A 24,602-nucleotide genomic window follows, 5' to 3' on the forward strand; every position below is an offset into this window, starting at 1 on the left:
CAGCGGGCGCAGGCGCGCGGCGGCAGGAACGCGCGGGCCTGGGGCGGGGCCGGCGTGCGCGCGCCGGGGTGACGCGAGCGGGCGGCGCCGGCGGGAACGCGCCCGTCGCAAGATGGCGGCGGCCATGCTAGGCCGCGGGGCCGTGTGTGCGCAGCGGACGGCGGCGGTGGCGCTGCCCCGGCGGCAGGCGCGGCGGCGGCGCTAGCCTGGCCCTCGGCCCCATTTCGCGGTCGTCACCACCGCCTCTCCCCGCCTTGCACGGTATGGACCTGCCCGTGGGCCCCGGCGCGGCGGGGCCCAGCAACGTCCCGGCCTTCCTGACCAAGCTGTGGACCCTCGTGAGCGACCCAGACACCGACGCGCTTATCTGCTGGAGCCCGGTGAGGGGGTGGGGCGAGTCCCCGTGAGGGGTGGGATGTGGGGGCGGGAGCTCAGGGTCAGGGTTCGGAGGAAAACGTGAGGGGCCCGCTCCTTGTCGGCCCCTGCCGCGCCAAGTGTCCCTGGGCTGGGGAGGAAGGGCCTCTTCTTTGGTCTTTCGCTAAGTGTTGAACAATCGCGGAAGTGTGTCTGTCCTTAGAACAGTACCCAATCTCGCTGGCGAACAGTCAGCCTAGGTGATCCTCTGAATCTTCTCAAATGAGTTTCCAGGGTGGTGTGGTCGGCAGCTATTTGGAGAAAATTAGGACGTGGCGCGTGAATTGGAGGGCGTTGCTCTAGTGCGAAAGGAAAGGGAGCGAAAACAGAAAGTAAAACGTCATAAAGTTCAGATTGATCTTGAACCCATGTCCAGAGATAGTAGAGTTGGGCTTTCCTAGAGTAGCTTTGGTTTTGATTCTTCACTGGACGAGTTTATTCAAGTCCTTGTCTCCAGTTGCCTGGCAGCAGGCTTGTTTACATGGTTTGACCCTGCAAGACCGGACGACTCCGGTTTTGCAGAGGTAAATCAGAGAGTGTGTATGGAGTTGAAGCTCAGAATCTGCTGTTCCCATCCGAGCTGTGATGTCGTGTCTGGGGAAGGCCAGAGCCATACCCCAGGCTGGCAAATGGGTGACCTGAAGAAAGGCCACTCTGGTCATGCAGAGCCTATGGGCGCCCCCAAATACGCTTTGACCTCCTGAGGGCCAAAACGCTGGGTTTCTCAGACTTGAAGTACTTCTCTCCTTCATGCTCTTAGGCAATTAGGAATGAAGAAATGTTTAGCTTGAAGCTAGCCCCTAGCTGGAGGCCAAGTTCTCTCTTGGGCGGTCTGTTTGCTCAAGTCTGCTGCCTGAAGACTGCGAATAAAGAGACTAGATATCATGCAGCATTCTTTTGGGAGACACTTTGTGTTGGCTTCAGTGACATGCCTGTGTGGCCACTCTCCATTTCTCAGTGCACTGCGTGTTTACTCTGAGGACAGACTGGAGTCCCGAAGAGGGGCAGCATGCTTTCCCAAAGGCTGCGTGGTAGTACCATCCACTCTTTCCAGACCTTGCATTTTTCTGACCCAAGGGAGTGGTCTCATGTTTCTGTCTTCTTTTATCTTCCTTCTTCCTCTTTTTCCTTCCCCTAACTCCCAGGACACACTCTTAACCCAGACCAGGGAGGGGCATCAGAAATGCTCTGGAATATTCCAAGCCTAATCCTACGAGGGTGATCCACCCCACCTGCTAGGGTGCCCCTTAATCTGCTCTCTTTTTCTGCTTAGAGACTGTGAGGCGAGTGGGTGAAGTGTCACCAGCATACTCTCCAGGACCCACAGCCTGTGTTCTGGGCAAGGCCTTTGAACAGGAATGGTCAGGCCTGTGACAGCCTTCACTTAGAGTGGCTGCACCACGCATGAACCCCAGGCAGGGGGATGGGGAACCAGCTGGAGCACAAGTATTTGATCCTTCCTGGTTTGTATGCAGGTCAAGCAGGACATAGTGGTAAGGGCTGGCACCAGCAGTGAATAGAGAAATCACAACAGTAGCTCAGCAGTGGAAGGAAGCCCTTTTCCAGGCTGTGCAGGGGGCTGTTGAGCTGCCTGGCTCAGAGACAGGAGATGGTCCTATACCTGTGTCCTCTGTCAAAAAAGTTCACACAGGGCCTTCTGCAGACTTATGGCCCGGAGTCTGGCTCTCAGAGGCCTTGGAAAGCTCTGATGTCTTTGCTTTCGGTGTTTTTTCCTTTGTGTTGGAAGTTTTCTCTCAGTTCTACCAAGAGAGACTCACCACGTTTGACCTAAGGGACAAGGGGCAGTCAGAGGATTGGTGCTTGACTCTCAAAGGTGAATAAGGTGGGGGAAGGGGTTCATCCCCAGAAACCCTGGCCAGTGGGGCCACGTCCGAAGAGCATTGGGCTTTTTTATTATTACTATTTTTTTTAATTTAGATCCAAATTAGTTAGCATATAGTGCAACAGTGATTTCAGGGGTTAGGTTCCTTAATGCCCCTTACCCATTTAGCCCATCCCCCCTCCCATAACCCCTCCAGTAACCCTCAGTTTGTTCACCATATTTATGAGTCTTCTGTTTTGTCCTCCTTCCTGTTTTTATGTTATTTTTGTTTCCCTTACCTTACGTTCATCTGTTTTGTCTCTTAAACTCTTCATGAGTGAAGTCATATGATATTTACCTTGCTCTGACTAATTTCACTTAGCATAATAACTTCCAGTTCCATCCACATAGTTGCAAATGGCAAGATGTCATTCTTTTTGATTGCCGAGTAATACTCCATCGTGTATATATACCACGTCTTTATCCGTTTATCCATCGATGGACATTTGGGCTCTTTCCATACTTTGGCTATTGGTGATAGTGCTGCTGTAAACATGGGGGTGCATGTGTCCCTTCGAAACAGCACACCTGTATCCCGTGGATAAATGCCTAGTAGTGCAATTGCTGGGTCGTAGGGTAGTTCTATTTTTAGTTTTTTGAGGAACCTCCGTACTGTTTTCCAGAGTGGCTGCACCAGCTTGCATTCCCAGAGCGTTGGGCTTCTTGTGCCCAGCCTGAAGGACAGACCAACAGGTCACTGCCCCCAGACAGTCGTGTTGGCTTACTCACTCTCAGATCCTCATACAGTTAAAGACACCCTGGGCACGGCATCTCAGCGGGTCCTTAGAGGTCCCACAAGACCCTGCAGCTCCTGCTGCTGTAGGGACGGAACTCGGTGAGCATGAGTGTAGCCTGTGGGTGTGCCCCAGCGCTTCTGACCTGCAGCCTGTGCTGTTCCCCTTACCACCCACACCCACTGGGACTCTCTGTGAATTGGGCCTGTCTGGCCTAGGGATCAGGCCTGGGTGAGGCTGGGAGGTGCTTGACGGCACAGTTTAAGGAGGCGCTTTTTCTTAGGGCCACGTGGAGGAGGCCCTGGTGGGGGGGGGGGGGGGGGCGGGGCTCCTTAAATTTTGGCCTTTGGCGCCTCTCTGGCCCCACCCTGGTACCGGTCTGCTCTGTGCAATTCTCTTTTCTTTGGGAGCAGGAATGAACCTAATAGGATTGTGTGGAGGTGGAGGCCTAGGAACTGGAGGTCGCCAAGGCCAGGGCCTGTCCCAGATGGCCCTTGAAGTGCCAGCGGTCGGAGGCTCACTCTGGAGGGGCTGGGTCTCTGGGTGGAGAGTCCTAGGCACAGCACTTCCTGTAGTTAGGTCATCAGCTCCCTGTGAGACTACTTGAACTGGTCTGCAACCCGTACACTCAGAGCTGGCCATGGAACATTTCCAGAGCTCCCATGACCGGCAGGAACACTCCTCCTCTCCTGGCATTGAGAGCCAGGTGAGGCCTGCCGAGCTCGTTCTCAGACAGCCGGCAGGACCGGGCAGGCCCTCTGGATCTTGCCCTTGGGGATCTGTCGGTTGAGCCAAAATGCTGAAGGAGCACCCCGGGTTAGTGCTCCCCAGTGGCAGGCTGGGAGGCACATGGCAGGGCCCAGAGGCTCCCAGGGCCTCCCTGAACCCAGACGGCCGCAGGACCAGCTGCCAAAAGCAGCACAGGTGTGCTTGTCCAGACCTTGCCTGCAGCGTGAGGCTAAACTGAGCCTTTTTGTATCTGTTCTCCATCCACAGCCATGCAAGAAGGTGACAAATGGCTATTTCGTAGAGAAGAAAACTGAGTCTCAAAGACATTAGGAAACTTAGCAAAGAAAGCTGGGGATTGGTTAAACTGGACCTGAAGGCCACCGTCTTCCCGGTGATGGCCAGCTGTTGCTCTCTGACTGCCTTCCCCGGCGCTCCACACTTCAAGACGCCGGCCCCACCCTCACCTGCTTTCTTAGTTAGACCCTAGCTACGCTTGGACTGCCCTGTGCTGCAGGCGTTCACAGGCAGAATTGTATTTTGGATTTTTACGTGAGAGTTCCCCTTGCTTCTTCTGTAGACATAAACACATACATGGACAGACAGACGGACGAGACTGGCAGAGACCTATAAACGACAGGCTCTACATGGTGGCCTCCTGCGTCTGTTTCCTCCTGCCCCCCCCCCGGGGGGCGGGGAGGGGGGAGGGGCCCAGGGCGGGGGTTCTCAGAAGGGGGCTGGAAGTCTGGGCCGTTGACGGTCTCCTTGAGGAGAAGGTAGATGTCCAGGGCGTAGCCGTGTGTGCCTGACTCCTCAGGACCCGTGTGTGCTCAGAACTCTTTATTAAAGGACCAGGGAGGGGGCAGTGGAACCTGCAGGACCCACTCTGGGAGGTGCAAAGAGCTCCCGTTGTGTATCACCAGGGACTGAGACAGGGTCCTCACGCTCCATACACCCCGGGGCTTCCAGCTCTGGCTGCGGGATTCTCTCCAGCTCTGGAAGGAGGCTGTGACACGAGGAAAGCTGCCCTCAAATGCTTCCCAGTCCTGGTAGCACAGCAGCCAGCACCACCGACTCTTCCTTTCTTGACCCTGAAAGCTGTCAGAGTGAGCAGAGTCACTAACCTGCGCGTGCTCGGTGGTCTGGAGGTGTGAGTCTGGGGGCCAGTGGCCAGAGGGCCAAGGATTAGGAGGGATGTATTGGTGCCTGTGTTGCAGGAACTAATAAAGTGAACTTGAGCAGAAACCAGAAAAGGACGTGATGGTGCAGATGGTCTCACACTCAGATAAGGACACAGCCAGGGTAGAGGAGGGGTCCTCAGTGGCTCTCCCTTTCTGGACCAGCCTCACGCCCCCTGACACCTCACTCTACACCCGGATTTCTCTGCTTCTGTGGCCACGTTGGCTCCAGCCATACTCTCACTGCCTCTAATGCCCGTGTTCCTGGAACCCAGAGAGTAGTCGGCCAGCCACATTCAGAACGGAGCACATCGTGCAGACTGGTCTTTGGATTGACTTTTGAGGAACAAAAACCGGGGACTAAGGTGTCCTGGGGCAGATACTTGAAAAATGCAGTGGTATTCCCTCGTGGAATACAGTGGTTGTTAACCCTTTGGGGTCGTGGAGCCCTTGGAGAAAATACTCAAAGACAGAGACCCTCTCTGTAAAAACATACATCCCTGCAGAATTTTGGATTCATTTTAGGTTGTTCCCAGGGCCATCAAAAATAAGACCAGAGGCTCCAAATTTAGTCAGACTTGGCAGTTACCAAGAAGTGCATCTTGGGGCACCCGACCTGCTCAGTGCATGGAGCATGCGACTGTTGGATCTTGAGGTTGTGAATTCAAGCCCCGTGCTGGGTGTAGAGTTTTGTGGGTTGTTATTTATTTATTTATTTATTTATTTATTTATTTATTTATTTATTTATTTATCAAGAGCACATGAATGCTGAGGAGAGGGGCAGAGGGGGAGAAAGAATCCTAAGCAGGCTCCACACTCAGTGTGGAGCCCAACATGGGGCTCAATCCCACGACCATGGGATCATGAACTGAGTCAAAACCAAGAGTCAGATGCTCAACCGACTGGCTATCCAGGAGCCCCCAGAGTTTACTTTTTTTTAAAAAAATGCATTTCAGGGTGAGGGCATTGGTTACCAGCAAGCAGATGGGCACTCACTTCTCCCTGTTCCTTCCATATTTCTAATCAGAGGCCTTTTTAGGAAAAGCTAAGATCACCTCCAGGATTCCCTGGAGGCAGCAGAGAAGGCGGGGCCTTGAACCACGAGGCAGGGAGAGAGAACATCGGGTTCTGTGATGGATTCACCAGGAGACATCTGAAACTCCTGATGGCCCTTCAGGTAGGGCTTATAGGACACGTTCAATGTGGGCTTAACCCTTGAACAGTGTTCAGGATTGGAAAACAAGGACAGGTGAGCCACACAGGTTCCAGTCTTTCTACCTAGAGGCAGTTTTCAAACTCCAGCACAGAAAGGGGAAACTTAACAGCCCAGACTTTGGAGAAACTGAGGCATCTAGAATTTGCAAGGTGTGGTACCAGAGAAGGGAGCTGGACTAAGAAAGAGCTCCAGGAGTCTGCACATGAGCCCCTTCAGGTCTTCAGCAGAGTTCTGGTTCACCCATCCACAGGAGGAGACCTATGAAGCCAGCCTGAGAACCTTCTAGGGAAGGAACAGTCACTGAGGAGAGCTCAGACAGGGCCATGAGTTACCTGAATTCTCACAGCCAGAGCAGAGGAACCATGTTGAACACGTGGAGCGTTCAACAAGGACCAGAAGACCTACAAGTTGGAGGTGGGACTGAATTAAGAAAGGCTGCCCCAAATGCAATGTAATCGAGTTTAAAGACAAGCCTTGAAAGGATCAGGCTGATCCACACGAAACACTCTCAGGAGGAATACCACAAAACCCAGATGCAACGTAAAGACCCCCATGTCCAGGGCCCAGTCAGAACTAACAGATGAGCCAATGGGCGTGAAAGTGCATCCTGTGACAAAGAAGGGGAGTCATAGCTGTGTTCCCAGGGGTGATGGGAACTAGCCAACAAAGACCTTAAAGCAATTGTAAAAATATTGAGTGCTCAAAGAAGCAAACCAAAACCATGAAGACAGTGGAAGAGAGAGAGAGACAGAGAGAGAGAGAGAGAGAGAGACAGAGACAGAGACAGAGAGAGAGAGAGAAAGGAGCAAATAAAATGGCAATGGAAAAGTCTATCGTGCAGAATTCCACATTATTTGTGTAGACACTCCCTCCAGGGAGGTGACACATACCTCCCCACCTGTACCTGTGGCCTACACATAGTGACTTCCAAGAAGCACCGAGTGGGAAAGGGTGGGGGGTAACTACAGTGGAGACCCCCGACAGACATGGCCTCATGTAAGTGTCCAGCCGTGGTGTGATGACAAAGGCACTTAACCTCTATGGTCTTCCTCTCCAGAACCTTCTGTAACCCCAACTAACCTCATAACTGTGAGGAAAAGACACAGGACAAATCCAAATTGAGGGAAATTCTACAAAATACTGGACCGGGACTCCTCAAAACTGTCAAGGTCATGAGAAACCAGAAAAGTCAAAGAGACTGTCATAGCCAAGAGGAACGTAAGGAGACGTAACAACAAAGTGTGGTGTAATCTCTTAGGTGAAGTTCTGGGACAGAAGGATAGTAGGTAAAAGCTAAGGAGATCTGAATAAGATAGAGACTTTATTTAGTAAATAATAAAGTGCAGGTATCCCACTTTTTTTTTGAGAGAGAGTTCATTTTACGCTATTTCACTTTTATAACAAAAGACCTACATTACTATCTGTTTTCACTGACTGAAAGAAATCCGAAGAGGAGTTTCATTTTTACAAAAAAAGGCAAAAGCAAAAATAGCATCCAGCATCGATTTTGCGGCGAGCTGTTACAGAGGCAGCGTGCGCTCCGAACAGCAGGGGTGGCCGCGCCAAGCTCCTTGCTCAGGAACTGCGTTCAGATCTCGCGTCAAGCTGCTAGAGCTGGTGCTCTGTGTCCGTGAGCATTTGTGATTCATCTCTGCTTCGTTTGTGCATCTGTCTGCAAGATGTGTTCTTAGGTATCAGAAAAGCTGAAGAGAGGTGATTTTTTGGGTCTGGGAATACTCTAAATTTTTCCACGTCCATTAACAGTAATTCTTGGCTTTGTGAACGTTGGCATAGGAACGCCGTACTTCCGGGCAGCAGGGGAAACCTGCATATTGATTCTTTCCTTGTGACAACAGTGTTAACACTGTTAACGGCGTGAGGGCTATGTGAGAGCTCTGTACTGTCTTCCCAACTTTTCTGTAAATCTCAAGTTACTCTTAAAAAAACAAAAATAAAAAAATAAAGTTATTCTAAAATTCAAAGCTTTTTTTTTTATACGTCACTACTGGGGATTAATAGCGGATTAGATTCTGCAGAAGAAAAGATCACTGAACGAGAGTAACCATCGATGCTGTCCATGGTGATGTACAGGGAAAAACAAGACCGGAAATAGTGAGCAGAAGCAGAGCCTCACGGGGATGATATCGCCTAGCCTGACACACAAGTGGAGTTCCAGAGTAACGGGAGAGGGAACGCTTAGACATAGTTGTCCAAATCTTTGGAAAACTGTGAACCCACAGATCCAACACTTACAAGAATTCCTAAGGAGGATAAGCACACACAAAAAACAAACGAACAAAAAAACCCAGGGCATATCACTAACAAATTACTGAAAACCGATGAAGAAAAAATCGTAAAAGCAGCCAGAAAAAGAAAGAGAATTGCACAGAGAGGGACCCAGACCAGAACAACACTGACTCAGCACCTGTGAGATGCGAGGCCAGAAGGGAGCTCTGTGGATGGAGTCTGGTCGGCATTCAGAACCCACTGTAACTCACCCCATCGGCGGACAAAGAGAAGAAAACCCGCACGACGCCTTAATGGTGGCAGGGGAAACGTTGGACAAACTCAACACTCACTTTGTGGTAAAAGCTCAGCAAACTGGGAAGGGCATTTCCACAGCCTAATAGGAAGCGGCTATGAAAACCTACAGCTGGCATTGTACTTAACCCTGAAAAAGCAGGTGCTTCTGCCACTCCTCTTCAACGATGTGTGTGACACCCTGGTCGGGTAGTCTGGCAGATATAAGTAAATAAAAGACCGAAAAATTGGAAGGTAGGACATAGAACTGGCTCTGTTTATAGAAAACATTGTAATTTACTTAGAAAGTCCCAAGAAATCTACAAAAAAAAGAAAATACCAAAGTGATTAGAACTAGTAAGTGAGTTTGGTGAGGTCACAGGATTCAAGGTTAATGTAAAAAAACCAATTCTATTTCTGTATACTAACAATGAACCCTTGAAAATGGAAATATTTAACAACAGCATTAAAAAAACACAAAATACTTACCGGCCGTATTATCTCTTGCTGTGTAACCAGTTGTCTCCAAACCTAACTGCTTTAAACAGCAAACGTCTCACAGTTTCTGAGAGTCACGAGCTGATTCTGACGCGAGGTCTCTCACGAGACTGCAGGCACTTCGAGGCTCAGCTGCAAAGAGAGACCCACTTCTAAGTTCGCTCAAGTGCGTGGTGGCAGGTGGCTTCCATTCCTCACCACAGGAGCCCCTCAGCCTGCTCCCTCGGCCTGTCAGCCTGCTGCTCCCAGAGCAAGGGATCCAGTGTGGCCTTTGTAATGTGTTCTTGAATACATGTCACCTGTTAAGTGCTGGTGGTCACCAGGAACAACCCAGCCACAGCACAGGAGAAGGCAGCACAAGGTGTGAGCCCCCAGAGGCAGGGATCATTGAGGGCTGCCTGTAGACCAGTTACCACAGGTGTGGACCTTGTAAACCATGTATAAAATTTGTGCACGGAAAGCTATAGAACACTGCTGAGAAAAATTAAAGAGGATCTAAGTAAATGGAGAGAAATGCCATGGTCATAAACAGAAGACCCGGTGTTGGTAGGATGAAAACAGATTTCACACAATCCCAGTAAAATCTCGGCAGACATTTTTGTAAATGTTGGTAAAGTGATCCCTACTAGAGTTTATATGAAAAAGCAAAGCCAAACATTCTCAACAGAGAATAGCCAGACAGTTTTTTTTCAGTTTATTTATTCACTTTGGGGGGGGGGGGGAGAGAACAAACAAAAGTCGGGGAGGGACAGGGAGAGACAGGGAGAGGGAATCCCAAGCAGGCTCTGCATTGTCAGCACAAAGACCAATGTGGGGCTCGAACCCTCGAGCGGTGAGAGATAATGACCCGAGCCAAAGTTGGCCACTTAACCAACTGAACCACCCGGGCACCCCTTTAGACATTTTTTTAAAGGAGAACAATTGGAATGCTCACACAAATTGATTTCACAATTTACGATAAAGCTGTAATAATCGGCACTGAGTGAAATTGGCATACCTGTAAACATATAAACAGAACAGACTAGAGAATCCAGAAAGAGACCCACCCATTTAAATTAAAGTTCATTGATTTTTGACAAAGGTGCCATTGCAATTATATAGGAATAGTCTTTTCCACACGTGGTGCTGGAATAATTGGGGGCCCGTAAACACAGATGTGAGCTCGCCATGTGCCTCACACCGTGTACAAACACTGACTGAAATGAATCAGACTGAAACGTAAAAGCTAAGACTAGAAGACTTCTAGAAGGAAAAAACCTGAATGACTCAGTTAGTTAAGCGTCCAACTTCAGCTTAGGTCATGTCATAATCTCCTGGTTGGTGAGTTCGAGCCCCACGTCCAGCTCTGTGCTAATAAGTCGAAGCCTGGAGCCTGCTCCAGATTCCATGTCCCCCTTACTCTCTGCCCCTCCCCTGTTTGCACTCTGTCTCTCTCTCTCTCTCTCTCTCTCTCTCTCTCTCAAAAATAAACAAACATTAAAAAAAAAAAGACCTGAATGCAAATGTTGATAGCACTTTTATTCACAAGAGCCAAAAATAGGACACGACCCACAGGTCAACCTGCTGGGGAGTGGCCGGACAAGCGGCGGCGCCCCCCGCAGGGAGCTCCACTCAGCACTGAAGAGGAGTGAACAGCTTTCCCCAAGACTCTGTGGCCGAACCTTGAAAGCATTCTGTTGTGCTAAGTGCAGGGTACCAAACACAAAAGGCTGCATGCTCTGTGATTTCATTTATGTGATATTCTGGCAAAGGCAAATCCAGGGGAGCAAAGATGAGGTCAGTGGTTGCCTGGGGTGGGGGTTGACCACAGAGGGACATAAGGATAATTTCGGGGGTGATGGAAATGTCTTCTGTTCTCGCATGTGGTGGTAAACAATTGTATGTCAAAAGTGGATCAAGCTATGCATTTTAAATTATAAACTTGATGTAATTGTATCTTCCCATTTGAGAAATGTGGGGTGGGGGGGTGTCCCTGGTGGCCAGTTATGTAGAGATCCCTAGTCAGCAAGAGTGTAACTCAGCAAACACTTTGTCCTGGGGACGAGACAAGACACGGTCTACATCATGCGCATGGATGACAGATGCAGCCTGGGAGCGCCTCCATCAAGACTGAGAGAGAGTGTGCAGCCCCAGAAGGAGCAGTCTTTTCTTCCATCTTCCATCCGAGGGGGACTCCATCTCCTGTCCCACGGATGTCCCCCAGCAGTCCACCAAATGCCTGCTCCCTGAAAATGTGAGAGCACCTAACGCAGTGCTCAGAGGCAAGTTATACAATTAAGTGATCCCATTAGAAAATAAGAATGGCTGGGGCGCCTGGGTGGCGCAGTCGGTTAAGCGTCCGACTTCAGCCAGGTCACGATCTCGTGGTCCATGAGTTCGAGCCCCACGTCAGGCTCTGGGCTGATGGCTCGGAGCCTGGAGCCTGTTTCCGATTCTGTGTCTCCCTCTCTCTCTGCCCCTCCCCCGTTCATGCTCTGTCTCTCTCTGTCCCAAAAATAAATAAAAAACGTTGAAAAAAAAATTTAAAAAAAAAAAAAAAAAAAAATAAGAATGGCTTCTAAGCTTCCACCTTAAGAAAGTAGGAAAAAAAGCAAAGTAAACCCAAAGCAAGCATAAGGAAGGAAATGATAACGACAACAGAAGAAGTCACTGAAACCGAAAATGGTAAAACAGTAAAATAAATTAATTCAAAAACTGATCCTCTGAAAAGATAAAAATTGGTAACTTGTAGCATGACTGACAGAGAGACAAGACCTGAATTGCCAATATCAGGAACAAAGAGCATATGTGTCACGGCAGACCCCTCTGACGGTATGAGGGTAATAAGGAAGTGCTTTGAGCAGCTGTATGCATGTGCATTTGGCAACGGGATAAGAATGGACCAATTCCCTTAAAACCGTAAAGTGTCAAACTTGCCCAAGGTGAAATGGATAACCTTAATGGTCCTAACTCTATTAAAGAAGTTGAATTCCTAGTCATAAACCTCCTAAAAAGAAAAGTCCAGGCCCAAATGATTTTACTGCCAAATTTAAACATTTGAAGAAGAAATAACACCAATTATACACAACTTTCTCCAGAAAAACCAGAGGAGGGAACACTTTGCAGCTCATTTTGTGAGGCAAGCATTACCTTGGTATCAAACACAGGGGCACCTGGGTGGCTCATTTGGTTAAGCAACGGACTTCAGCTCAGGTCATGATTTCATGGTTTGTGGATTCAAGCCCCACAACTTTGGCTCAGGTCATGATCTCACAGTTTGTGTGTTGGAGCCACCCCACCCCCACCCCCGGCCGGCTCTGACGACAGCTCAGAGCCTGGTGCCTGCTAAGGATTCTGTGTCTCCCTCTCTCTCTGCCCCTTCCCTGCTCATACTCTGTCTCTCTCTGTCTCAAAAATACATAAACCTTAAAACACACACAGGGGTACCTGCTGGCTCAGTTGGAAGATCACGTGACTTTTGATATCAGGGTTATGAGTTTGAACCCCATGTTTGGTATAGAAGTTATTTAAAAATAAAATTTTTTAAAACTTAGACAAAAATAGTCTAAGAAAATTAAGAACCAGCATTTTTCATAACGTTTTCTGTAAAATGTAAGCAAATCTAGCAATATATAAAAAGAGTGATGTCACAACACAAGGAACTTATTCCAGAAATGGAAGGGTGGCCCAGGATTTTAAAATTAAGTCAGTGTAATCCACTGTGTTAACAACGTAAAGAAGAAAAGCCACAGGGGCGCCTGGGTGGCTCAGTCAGTTAAGCGGCCGACTTCGGCTCAGGTCACGATCTCGCGGTCCGTGAGTTCGAGCCCCGCGTCGGGCTCTGTGCTGACAGCTCAGAGCCTGGAGCCTGTTTCAGATTCTGTGTCTCCCTCTCTCTGACCCTCCCCCGTTCATGCTCTGTCTCTCTCTGTCTCAAAAATAAATAAACGTTAAAAAAAAAATTAAAAAAAAAAAAAAGAAGAAAAGCCACATAATCATATTATTTGCAGAAAAAACATTTGACAAATTTGATGTTCATTTATAAAAAAAAGCCGAAAAACAAAAAACTCAGGAAACTGAGAATAGTGGGGAACATACTCAGCCCGATAACAAAAAAAGGATCTACACCTAACATCATACTTAATGTTAGGAGAGACCGAATGCTTTTCCCCTAAGATAGAGCAAGGTACAATTCTATTTTCACCAGTTCTAATTAACATTGTACTGGAAGTCCTATCTAGTAATTGAAGACAAGAAAAAGAAGTTAAAAGACTATATATTGGCGAGCAAGAAATAAAACCGACCTTATTTATAGATGGCATGATTGTCCACACAGAAAAATCTCAAGAAATCTATAAAAATACTCCTAAAACTAAAGAATTGAGTTTTGCAGGGTCACTAGATACAAGGTCAACATACAAAAATCAATTGCATTTCTAACGAACAACAGGAAATTGATGTGTTTTGTTTTTTAATATCATTTACAGTTGCTCCAAAAGACTACTGGGGAGCCTGGGTGGCTCAGTCGGTTAAGCAGATGATTTTGGCTCTGGTCATGATCTCATGGCTCGTGAGTTCAAGCCCCATGTCAGGCTGTGTGCTGACAGCTTGGAGCCTGGAGCCTGCTTCAGATTCTGTGTCTGCCTCCGTCTCTCTGCCTCTCACACTGCCTCCCCTCAAAAATAAGCATTTTTAAATTTTTTTAAAAGATGAGAACTTAAATACAAGCATAGTAAAACATGCAGGGATCTGTATACCAAAACTGTAGGGTTATAAAAACACTTATTTTTGTTTTTACATTTGTTTATTTTTGAGAGAGTGAGACAAAGTGAGAGTGGGGGAGGGACAGAGAGAGAGGGAGACACAGGATCCGAAGCAGGCTCCAGACTGAGCTGTCAGCACAGAGCCCAATGCGGGGCTCGAACCCACAGACCGTGAGATCACGACCTGAGCTGAAGCTGGACGCTCAACTGACTGAGCCACCCAGGCGCCCCTATAAAAACACTTACGAAACAAAGCAGAGTTGACCTCAGGAATGGCATACCATGTCTACTGATTTTTTGAAGCAAATTTGGGAAGTTTTCAGGCCTTATTTCTTTTAGTATTTGTTCTGGTCCTTCTTTCCTGTAACGAAATGTACTCCATTTACACATACGCTGAGGCAGTTAAAGGTTTTGGGTTTTGTTCTGTTTTGTTTTTTTGAGACTCCTTTCATTTCTCTTTACTCTGTTTTCTCTCTGTCCTTCTGCTTTCATCATCTCTATCAATCCATTTTCAAATTTGTTGATGTCTTTGTTCTGCCAGTTCACATCTGCTGTTGAGTCTTTCTAGAAAATTCCTCATTTTGGTTATTGTACTGTTGGACTCTGGAATTTTCATCTGACTCTGCTTTATAAGTCCTGTCTCTTTGTTGCGATTCTCTCTTTGGCAAGGCACTGTCACCTCATCCTTAAACATATAGGTGATGTTTGCTTCGAAGTCTTGAGGAAACTTTACACCTAGTCCCTCTCACGCTCCGTTTCTGTTGGCTTTTTCTCCTTTCCCTTGTGCACAGGTCACACTTTGCTGCTTCTTTTTGTGTCTCATAATTTTGTTGAAAAAGTATATTTTAGGTAATGTGGTACTTCTGGATGACCACCCCACCCACCACCCACCTCCCCCCCCACGCTTGTTTTTGTTTTGTGCTGGTTTGTTTTGTGACTTAGCTGGGTTATTTTAGTGAAGTCTGTATTCTCTTTGACCTCAGTGTTAACTCTACTGCCTCCCAGGGTATTACACCCAGACTTTAGGCTCTAATTACTGCCTGATTGTGGTGGTGTTTTTTGACGGTGCCCCAGGGCACAAATTGTTGAGCAGTCTAACCCAATTAAATTCAACCAGTGGTAGTGTTGAAGGCCTGTCTTTGAGGTTTGTTCTGACTCTGGGAGGGCTGTGAGCTGCCTGTCTCCTGTAGAACAGGCTGGGGCCTGGTTGAGCTGGTTACTCTGAACCAAGAGGTGCCGTTGTTTTCAAGAGCAGCCTTACGCTTGAACTTCCTTACGTTTTGTTTCAAATAAAGTGAGTTCCCTTGGGGAGCCCCTTCAGAGCTCTCTTTCCTTCTGACTGCCTCCCTCCCGAGGAAATCTCACAGTTCATGGGATTGAGCCCCGTGTCAGGCTCTGTGCTGGCAGTGCAGGGCGTGCTTGGGGTTCTCTGTCTCCCTCTCTCTGCCCCTCCACCACTTGCACAAGCACACTGTCTCAAAAACAAGTAAACTTTTAAAAAGAAAAAAATAGGGGTGCCTGGGGGGCCCAGTTGGTTAAGCATCCGACTTCAGCTCAGGTCATGATCTCACAGTTTGTGAGTTCGAGCCCCGCGTCGGGCTCTGTGCTGACAGCTCAGACCCTGGAGCCTACTTCAGATTCTGTGTCTCTTTCTCTCTCTGCCCCTTGCCCACTCATTCTCTCTCTCTCTCTCTCTCTCTCTCTCTCTCTCTCTGTCTCAAAAATAAATTTAAAAACATTAAAAATTTTAAAAAAAGAAGAAAAAAAGCTTTGTTTCACTTGGGAGTGGTTCAGTAGATCTCACACTTGAATCCCAGAAATGGGAATTGCTCCTTCCTTTCCTTTTTTTTAAACTTTTTTTATGTTTGTTTATTTTTCAGACACCCCCCCCCCCCCCCCACACACACACACACAGCATGAGCGGGGCAGGGGCAGAAAGAGGAGACAGAATCCAAAGCAGGCTCTGAGCCTGGAGCTCTGAGTCAGATGCTTAACGACTGAGCCACCCAGGCACCCCTGCTCCTTACTTTTCAAAGCGAGGCTTTGCTGGATATACAATTCTTGGTTGACCATTTTTTTTCCTTTCAGCCCCTTTACTTTTTTTTTTTTAAGTTTATTTATTTTGAGAGAGAGAGCAAGAGCGGGGCAGGGGCAGAGAAAGAAAGACTCCCAAGCAGGCTCTGCACTGCCAGCATGGGGCCCGACGCAGGGCTTGATCCCATGAACCATGAGGTGATGATCCGAGCTGAAACCAAGAGTTAGACATGTAACTGACAGAGCCCCCCCCCCCAGGTGCCCCTCCTTTTGGCCCCTTTAAATGTAATCCTATTGCCTTGTGGCCTCCGTGGATTCTGATGAGAAATCAGTTTTAATCTTTTTTTTTTTTTTTTTTAATGGAGTTTGTTTAGCTTCCTGGATGTTTTTTATCAAACTTAGGAAATTTTGGGCCATTATTCCTTCAGCTATTTCTGTCCTTTTCTCTCCTGGGACTTCCATTGGGCATAAGTTGGTGCAATTATATTTTTTAATTCAGATTTGGTTCATTTTTATCTTTATTGGTATTCGTCATTCCGCGAGATGTTCTCATGCTTTCCTTTATTTCTTTAGCTGCCGTTTCATTTCATTCTTTGAACAGATTTGAAATTGTTGACTTAAAGTCCTTGTCTAGTAAATCCAACTTCCAAGTTTCATTAGGGATGGTTTCAATTGATTGCTTTTTTTCCCTAGTGTATAGGCCATGTCTCGTTTCTTTGCAGGTTTCATACTTTTTCATTGGAAACTGGACTTTGAATTAATATAATGTGGTATGTGTTAGGTTCTGAATATCAGATTCTCCCTCCTCCCCAGATTTGTTGCTGTTGCTATTTCTCGTAGTTGCTGGTATTCGTTTCTTTAGTGACTTTTCTGAATGAATTCTGGATGACTTATGGTCTTTGTTGTTCGTGACCACTGAAGTCTGCTTGGCTAGCTTAGTAGTGAGCTAGTCAAGGGCACAGAAATTTTCCCTTGCCTCCTGGAACCAATAAATGTCCTGTTCTCTGCCGGGGGATCCCGTGTAGGTGTTGGGGGATTTATTGCATTCGGCACACAGCCCAGGTAGGTGACGCCTCTGCTTTGTCCTCTGCTTCCTGCTTGTGCAGAGCCTCCGAGTCAGCCAGAGGTGCGCGCCTGGGGCCACGTCAGGTCTTCCCTGATTGTCCACACAGCCCTACACATGCATGTGACTTCCGGATGCCCAGGAATGTTTTGGAGCTTTTCAAAACCCCTCTCGAGGTCTCATTCCCTAGCTCTTCCTTTCGAGGTTTTCTAGCTAGCCTGTTTTTTGCCCTGTTATCCTCTGCCTGAAGCAACCACAAAGTTTTGAAATCCTCTTTTGATGTCATCAACAAACATCCCTAAGGAAAAGGCTTTTTGTACTGGGAGAGCTTTGGGTCAAATCAAGCAAAGACAGCTTTACAAGTGGAAGCTCCCAGGGAGCTGTGTGACTGGACCGAGAGTAATTCTCTGGGAATGGGGCTACAGGAGGGGAAGCGGGAACAGGGCAAGTCAAAATACCACAAAGCTCACTGATCTTACTGCAGGAGAATCATTTTTCTTGAATAAAGGCTTCCCACGTTGCTGTTGATTTTCAGAGTTCTGAAAAAGCGTACTGTAACGTTTTGGCCGGTTTTCTTACTGCTTCTTTGGAGGAGAAGACTTTTCAGAGGCCCTTTCTCCACCTTCTCCACCCCTTCACATGCTTATATCTGGGTTCATTTTCACGTGCACGCACGTGTGTGGACACACAAGGCTCTAGCTTTTGCCTACCACCAGGGTTCCTCTGGCTTCTCTCTCTCCTTACCTTTAGCCCCTTCTTCGATGGGGGAAGCCGTGCCCAGGGTCCCTGGCGGACTCAAGGGTAGCATGTCCTGTCACCCCCCACCCCCTCCTTCTCTCACCACTCTCTGGCCCTGCTCCAGGACCCTGCCCCACACCCCAAGGCCCTTCCAGCAGAGGCTGGCCTTGCCAACCTTCCTGGTAGCTTCCGGATTGAGGTCAGAAAGAAGATGGGGGTGACTGGTGCCTCAGCCGATTGAGCATCTGACTCATGGTTTCGGCTCAGGTTCGTGCGTTCGAGGCCCGTGTCAGGCCCTGCGCTGACAGTGCGGAGCCTGCTTGGGATTCTCTCTCTCCCCCTCCCCCACTCACCCCCTTTTTTCTCTCTCTCTCAAAAATAAATAAAAATTTTTTAAATGTGTGTTTTTAAAAAATGAGGGGATAGAAGATGAGTAACGCAGTGACTGTTTCACAACCTCTTTTTCCCGCCTCAGATGCCAAAAGAAGAACGAGGTTGCGTTTCTGAATACAACTGTGTGTTTTCCTCCCATTTTCTTGGCTGCCTCACCTTGGGGTCTTGGTTGTTCCTGGGGGAAATCTGATTAAAGCAAAAACGAGGTCCCCTAAAGACTGGGCGTGAGGTGCCGCATGTTTCAGGCAACTTCTGGAGCCCCGGGGCAGGGCTTCCTGGCTGCGATGAGGTCCCGTCATCTCTCTGGCCGTGTGGCTTCCGTCACCCAGTCCCGGGCCTCCAGCAGGGCACACGCAGGAGCGGAGGGACCGGGCACATCTGGGGACTTGTGCCTCGTGGGCTGCGTGTGACTCTGCCGCCTGCCTCCCAGCAGAGCGGGAACAGCTTCCACGTGTTCGACCAGGGCCAGTTTGCCAAGGAGGTGCTGCCCAAGTACTTCAAGCACAACAATATGGCCAGCTTCGTGCGGCAGCTCAACATGTGTGAGTACCCTGCTATCTGGGCGTGTGGGGCGGGGCATGATGCAGAGCCTGGCGCATCTGGGGGGCCTGCGGCCAGGGCGCCTCTTCCCAGGGGAGCAGAGTCTCAGGGAATAGTCTCTGAAGTCCCAGCCAGACACAGGCACACACGCTGGTGAGGGCTTGTCGTCTGGGGTATGGGGTCTCCCTTAGACCAAGACCACCCAGCTGCCGCAGGCAGTGGTGTGACCAGAGCCGTGCCAGGCATGGCCCTCCTCCTCCCGGACCCCTCCCTTTGTCCCTCGGTGGGGCGGTGCCCGGCCCTGAGGCAGAGCTGCTCCACCCCGTCATGTGCAGACGGCTTCCGGAAGGTGGTCCACATTGAGCAGGGTGGCCTGGTCAAGCCAGAGAGGGACGACACTGAGTTCCAGCACCCGTGCTTCCTGCGTGGCCAGGAGCAGCTCCTTGAGAACATCAAGAGGAAAGTGACCAGCGTGAGTAGTCCGCCTCCCTGTCTCTGCCTCCTCCGACCTTCCTCCAGACTATGAGAGGGAGCAGCGGCTACTTGCTGTCCTGCTGGACCTACGACTGCTAGGGGCAGTCAGCTGCTGGCCTGGCTGCCCTGAGCCCTCCTCCTGATGGGCCCTCTCCTCCCTGCTTGTCCATCTGGGACTCCCCTTGGCCGTTCCCCCCATTGAAGGCCCCTCTCCAGACTGCCAGCCCCTTGGCCCTTCTGCGGCATCCCAGGCCCTCCCCTCTTCCCCCCGGGGGGAGTGGGCATCTCAGTAACTGTTTCCCCGTCCCCCCCCCCACCCCCACCGGGGTCCCAGGTATCCACCCTGAAGAATGAGGACATAAAGATCCGCCAAGACAGTGTCACCAAGTTGCTGACTGACGTCCAGCTCATGAAGGGGAAGCAGGAGAGCATGGACTCCAAACTCCTGGCCATGAAGCAGTAGGTTCCACACGGCACGTGCAGGGGGGCGCCTGGCAGGGGACGTGGCAGGACAAGGGGACCCGTGGGAGGCAGGCTGAGGAAAGAGCAGACAGGAGAGGTGCAGGCCTGGGAACTGGCCACCCCCTCCTGGGGCCCCTTCCCACCAGCCCTGCCTCCTACAGTCTGAGACAGGGACGCTCTAGGCTTCTCCCAAGCACAGAATTACATTTGGACTTGTGCGGGCGCCCTGAGAGACAGGGTCTAACCCAGTTCCCGCCCCAACGGGCAGAGCTGGGCTCCTGGCACCTGCCTCCCCTTTCGGCTCCTCACACTGCGTCCCGAGTGTGCACTCCACAGGCCGGGGTGGCTGGTCTTCACCGCCCCCACAGCACCAATGCTCCCACTGGCCCCCACTGCCGCTGGGGCACGTTTGGCCACCAGTAACCGGCCCTGTGCTCCCCTCCTCAACCAGGACCCCTAACAGGGCTGGCCTGGGCCGCCTTCTATGCACTTGGGGGCCCCGGGGACCTCAGGAACCACAGCCTAGGGTGGCTGTCCTCAGCTTGGTGTGGCCCGAAAGCCTCTCAGGGGGCAGGCAGGTCCTCATGACCCCCAAGTCCTGGAAGAGGCTCCTGGGCTCACTCTCCACATTTGGGGCTGGCAGAAGCCTCTGGCTATAGGACATCTGGGTGTGGGGCCAGGTGAACTTGGCCTCCCGGGACATGGGTGCCTTGCAGGTCGAGGCCAAGAGGGGCAATTCCATGTCAGTAAGACACTTGGGGGCCCATCAGAAGGGCCAGGCTGCTCACAGCCCTGCTCACCCAGACCTAGTGACATAGGACGGGCATAGGACAGCTGCCATATGCTTCTCTGTACCCCTGGCCTTCCCTCCTCTCCTCAGGTTCAGGTGGGGCAGAGATGGCTCAGAGGGACGGGGCCGGGGGGGGGGGGGACCAACACTCAAGGGTGTCCAAGGGGTCTCAGCCAGGACCCTGGGGTCCACCCAACACACCCAGTCCTGTGCTCTGCCCCCGCCCCCACAACTGACACACCCCTGCGTGTCCTCCCTGGCAGTCTGCCCCCAGCCCTGTTACCGCCGCACCCCAGACCCCATGCCTGCCAAGGGCGGGACGGCGGGGGGGGGGGGGGGGGGTCTGTGGAGGGCCCCCAGCACTGCTGACCACGCCCACTGTGTTACAGCGAGAACGAGGCCCTGTGGCGGGAAGTGGCCAGCCTGCGGCAGAAGCACGCCCAGCAGCAGAAAGTCGTCAACAAGGTGTGCAGCGGGCCTGGGGGGAGCCTGGCGGGCCCCTCGCAGGGCCAGGCTAACTGTGCCCTTCTGCCCGCAGCTCATCCAGTTCCTCATCTCACTGGTGCAGTCCAACCGGATCCTGGGGGTGAAGAGAAAGATGTGAGGCATAGGGGGTCCCCATCCCCAGCACGGGGACCAGGGCCACCCTGTCTCCCCCTGGCTGAGGCCCGGGTGGCCCTGAGGTCTCGGGGAGGCACCTAAGCCCAACCCTTACCGGCTCCCCCCCCCCCCCGCAGCCCCCTGATGCTGAACGACAGCAGTGCGGCACATTCCATGCCCAAGTACGGCCGCCAATACTCCCTGGAGCACATCCATGGCTCGGGCCCCTACTCGGTGAGCGCCGGGCGGGGCGCGGCAGGACTGGCCTGGGCGGGGCAGGCACGTGCTGCAGCGCCTGCCACACAGGTCACCTCCCTTTGATGGCAGGCTCCCTCCCCGGCCTACAGCAGCTCCAGCCTCTACTCCCCAGACACCGTCACCAACTCCGGACCCATCATCTCCGACATCACCGAGCTGGCCCCCGGCAGCCCTTTGGCCTCCCCAGGCGGAAGCGTAGATGAGAGGTGGGGGCCACGTCACCCAACCGTCAGGAGAAGGGTGGGCCCACAGAGGCGGCAGCTGCTGACGTGTGTGTCCCCCGACGTGCAGGCCAGTGTCCAGCAGCCCCCTGGTACGCGTCAAGGAGGAGCCCCCGAGTCCTCCTCGGAGCCCCCGGGTGGAGGAGGCCAGTCCTGGACACCCATCCTCTGTTGTGGAGATACCCCTGTCCCCGACCGCCCTCATTGACTCCATCCTGCGGGAAAGCGAGCCTGCCCCTGCCGCCCCGGCCACACCCCTCACGGATGCGGGGGGCCGTCGCCCCTCACCCTCGCCCCCACCTGCCTCGGCCCCTGAGAAGTGCCTCAGCGTAGCCTGCCTGGACAAGTGAGTGCCGCCCCACCCGCCTCCGCCACAGCCTCAGGAAGCACGTCTGGGCCTCTAGCTAGCGCTGTCCTGGAGGGCTGGTGTGGGGCGGTCGTCAGGCTGTGGGCGCAGGGGCGCCGGGGGGTGAGCCAGCAGACCTGGCCCTGAGCTCAGAGCCCGTTGTCCCACATCCCCAGGGCCTCAGGAGCCAAGGGTGTGCAGCCTTGCAGGTCTGTCGCACCTGCTTTCTGAGCCGCTCTGGCCGCTGCTGTCACCCCTTCCTGCGACAGGCCACTGCATCTGTCCTGCCCAGCAGAGGGCTTGCCCCAGAGGCCAGGCAAGCAAGGGCGGGGGGCACGGAGTCCACCTGGCCCCCACCTGCAATCGGGGGGCTCTTGTCTTTGTATCTTGCAGTTTGGCTCGCGCTCCACAGATGTCTGGGGTCGCCCGCCTCTTCCCCTGCCCCTCCTCTCTGCATGGCCGAGTCCAGCCAGGGTTAGCGCCGTCCCCACTGGGGAGGGAGGAGGGCTCCGCCAGAGCTCAGGCCCCTCCCCAGCTTCGGACCAGACCCTGGCCTGGCCATGAGCACTTGGCCCTGCCTGGTGAACGGGCGTCCCGGGCCCTGTGCAGCAGGGAGCAGCCCCCCCACCCCAGGCTCTGGGGCCCAAGCCAGTGCCCCAGCTCACTGACCGACAGAGATGGGCCTCCCCGCCTGGCACTGCCACTGGTGCAGCCAGGCTCCTGGCTGCCGTGCTGACTGGCTTCCTCTCAGGTTGGGGCAGGGCCCTGTGGACACCTCCCAGAGCCAGCCTGGCCACCTGTCCAATGGCACAGGTCCACCAGGTGGCCCAGGGCCTTCTCGGCCACAGCCTCCAGACCCAGGTCTCTTTCCCGGCATGCACCAGAGACCAGCCCTCCATACCCTGCCCGCAGCTCCCTCTCCCCATCCCTGCTGTCTTCCAACGTAGAGATAAGACCTTGCCGAGCCTGAAAACCGCCCCCAGCCCATCCTGAGCCCCCCTGTCATTTTGGCTCAGCCATTTAGTGCTGCCAGAGGCCTTACTGGGCCTCACAGCGACAGGACCGGCTGGCACAGCCTGAGCTGCTCTTGCCCCAGTGACCAAGCACCCTGGCCCTTTCCCACACACATTCCCCCCAGGCCCACACCAGGTGTGCGATGGGGCCCCGCCTCGGAGGGCTTCCCGTGAGCCCAAGTGGGGTGGGGGTATAGCTGAGGACAGCCCCTCTCTGTCTGGTGGGTGTGATCACCAGCAGGAGGGCACCTGGCTGGGGGTGCCTAGGGCTCCACTTTACCTGCCCTCCTCATTCTGGCTAGGACCGAGCTCAGTGACCACTTGGACGCCATGGACTCCAATCTGGACAACCTGCAGACCATGCTGACAAGCCACGGCTTCAGTGTGGACACTAGCGCCCTGCTGGACGTGAGTGCCTCCCTACCCCCACCCTGCTCACAGCTCACGGGCGCAGCCTGACCGCCCTCCCTTCCCTGCAGCTGTTCAGCCCCTCAGTGACAGTGCCCGACATGAGCCTGCCCGACCTTGACAGCAGCCTGGCCAGCGTGCGTAGGCTGGGGGGGGGGGGGGGGGGGGGGGGGGGGGGGGGCGGGCAGGGAGCAGGAACCTTCACTCTGCCCCCTCCTGCCCTGGCAGATCCAGGAGCTCCTCTCTCCCCAGGAGCCCCCCAGGCCCCTTGAGGCAGAGAACAGCAGCCCTGACTCAGGTGAGCCAAGCCCTGAGCCCCTGCCCTGCCCCAGCCCAGTGTCCCCACCCGCCAGTGCCCTGACCCAGCCCCCACCCTCAGGGAAGCAGCTGGTGCACTACACGGCGCAACCCCTGTTCTTGGTGGACCCGGGCTCCGTGGATATGGGAAGCAGCGACCTGCCCGTGCTCTTCGAGCTGGGGGAGGGTTCCTACTTCTCGGAGGGGGACGACTACGCAGATGACCCCACCATCTCCCTGCTGACGGGCTCTGAACCCCCCAAAGCCAAGGACCCCACTGTCTCCTAGAGGCCCCAGGGCGAAGGCTGGGCGTGGAGCCTGCTCAGCAGCGAGGGCCCCAGCCCTGTGTGCCGTGGCAGCTCGAGGCCTTACAGCCACGCTTGGACTGCCCCTCGCTGTGGCCGTTCCCAGGCAGGATTGTATTTTGGATTTTTACATGAGAGTTCCCCTTGCCCCTTCAGTAGAGAGAAACACATACATGGACAGACAGACGGACGAGACCGGCAGAGACCTATAAACGACAGGCTCTACATGGTGGCTCCTGCGTCTGTTTCCTCCTGCCACCCGCCCCCGGGGGGTGGGGCGGGGGAGGCCCCAGGGCGGGGGTTCTGAGAAGGGGGCTGGAAGTCTGGGCCGTGATGGTCTCCTCTCGGGGAGAAGGTAGATGTCCAGGGCGTAGCCGTGTGCGCCTGACTCCACAGGACCCATGCGTGCTCAGGATTCTTTATTAAAGGATGAAGGAGGGGGTGGTGGGACAGACCCACAGGAATGCCCTGCCCAAGGCCTCCCCACATGGGACCAGGTGAGGCGTGGACAGACAGGCAGGCTGTGCACATCTTCTCGGCAGAGGCACCCCGTTTTCCATGCATTCTCAAGGCACTGGGCTGGCTTGGGGGGAAGGGTTGGGTGCCGAGGGGTGGGGAGGTGACAGGCCGGAGCAGCCTGCCTGATGATCTGTGCCCCCAGGAGTTCACTCCCTGCTCACCGTCCTCAGCAGGGGCCAGGGAGACACTGCCTCCACCCTGGGATCCAAAAAGGAGCCCCTCCCCGCCCCC

At 52.7% G+C, this 24,602-nt stretch overlaps 1 protein-coding gene across 4 annotated transcripts; it reads left to right on the top strand.

Moving 5' to 3' along the window:
• Positions 1-119: 119 nt before the first annotated feature.
• On the top strand, positions 120-24,077 carry HSF1 (heat shock transcription factor 1). 4 transcript variants are annotated; one of them, XM_058699438.1, is made up of 14 exons: positions 120-380; positions 18,569-18,680; positions 19,014-19,150; positions 19,487-19,611; positions 20,794-20,869; positions 20,943-21,004; positions 21,142-21,238; positions 21,332-21,468; positions 21,554-21,829; positions 22,223-22,303; positions 23,145-23,250; positions 23,322-23,387; positions 23,479-23,548; positions 23,630-24,077. In XM_058699438.1, the coding sequence occupies exons 1-14, from the start codon at positions 264-266 to the stop codon at positions 23,833-23,835; spliced, it is 1,668 nt and encodes a 555-aa protein (XP_058555421.1). In that variant the 5' UTR covers positions 120-263; the 3' UTR covers positions 23,836-24,077. The 4 variants fall into 4 exon arrangements, with proteins under 4 accessions (XP_058555421.1, XP_058555422.1, XP_058555423.1 ...); XM_058699439.1 differs by having other exon boundaries at positions 121-380; positions 18,572-18,680; XM_058699440.1 differs by lacking the exon at positions 22,223-22,303 and having other exon boundaries at positions 122-380.
• The last annotated feature ends 525 nt before the right edge of the window (positions 24,078-24,602 follow it).

The sequence above is a fragment of the Neofelis nebulosa genome, chromosome 14 (genome assembly GCF_028018385.1).
Source record: "Neofelis nebulosa isolate mNeoNeb1 chromosome 14, mNeoNeb1.pri, whole genome shotgun sequence".
In the NCBI taxonomy this organism is placed as follows: Eukaryota; Metazoa; Chordata; class Mammalia; order Carnivora; family Felidae; genus Neofelis; species Neofelis nebulosa.

Bases quoted from the DNA above. Each gene is read 5' to 3' on its own strand.
- HSF1 (XM_058699438.1), top strand. From the start codon at position 264: ATGGACCTGCCCGTGGGCCCCGGCGCGGCGGGGCCCAGCAACGTCCCG. The intron at 21,469-21,553 runs GTGGGGGCCACG...CCCGACGTGCAG, and splicing joins GGCGGAAGCGTAGATGAGAG to GCCAGTGTCCAGCAGCCCCC. The intron at 22,304-23,144 runs GTTAGCGCCGTC...CATTCTGGCTAG, and splicing joins CATGGCCGAGTCCAGCCAGG to GACCGAGCTCAGTGACCACT.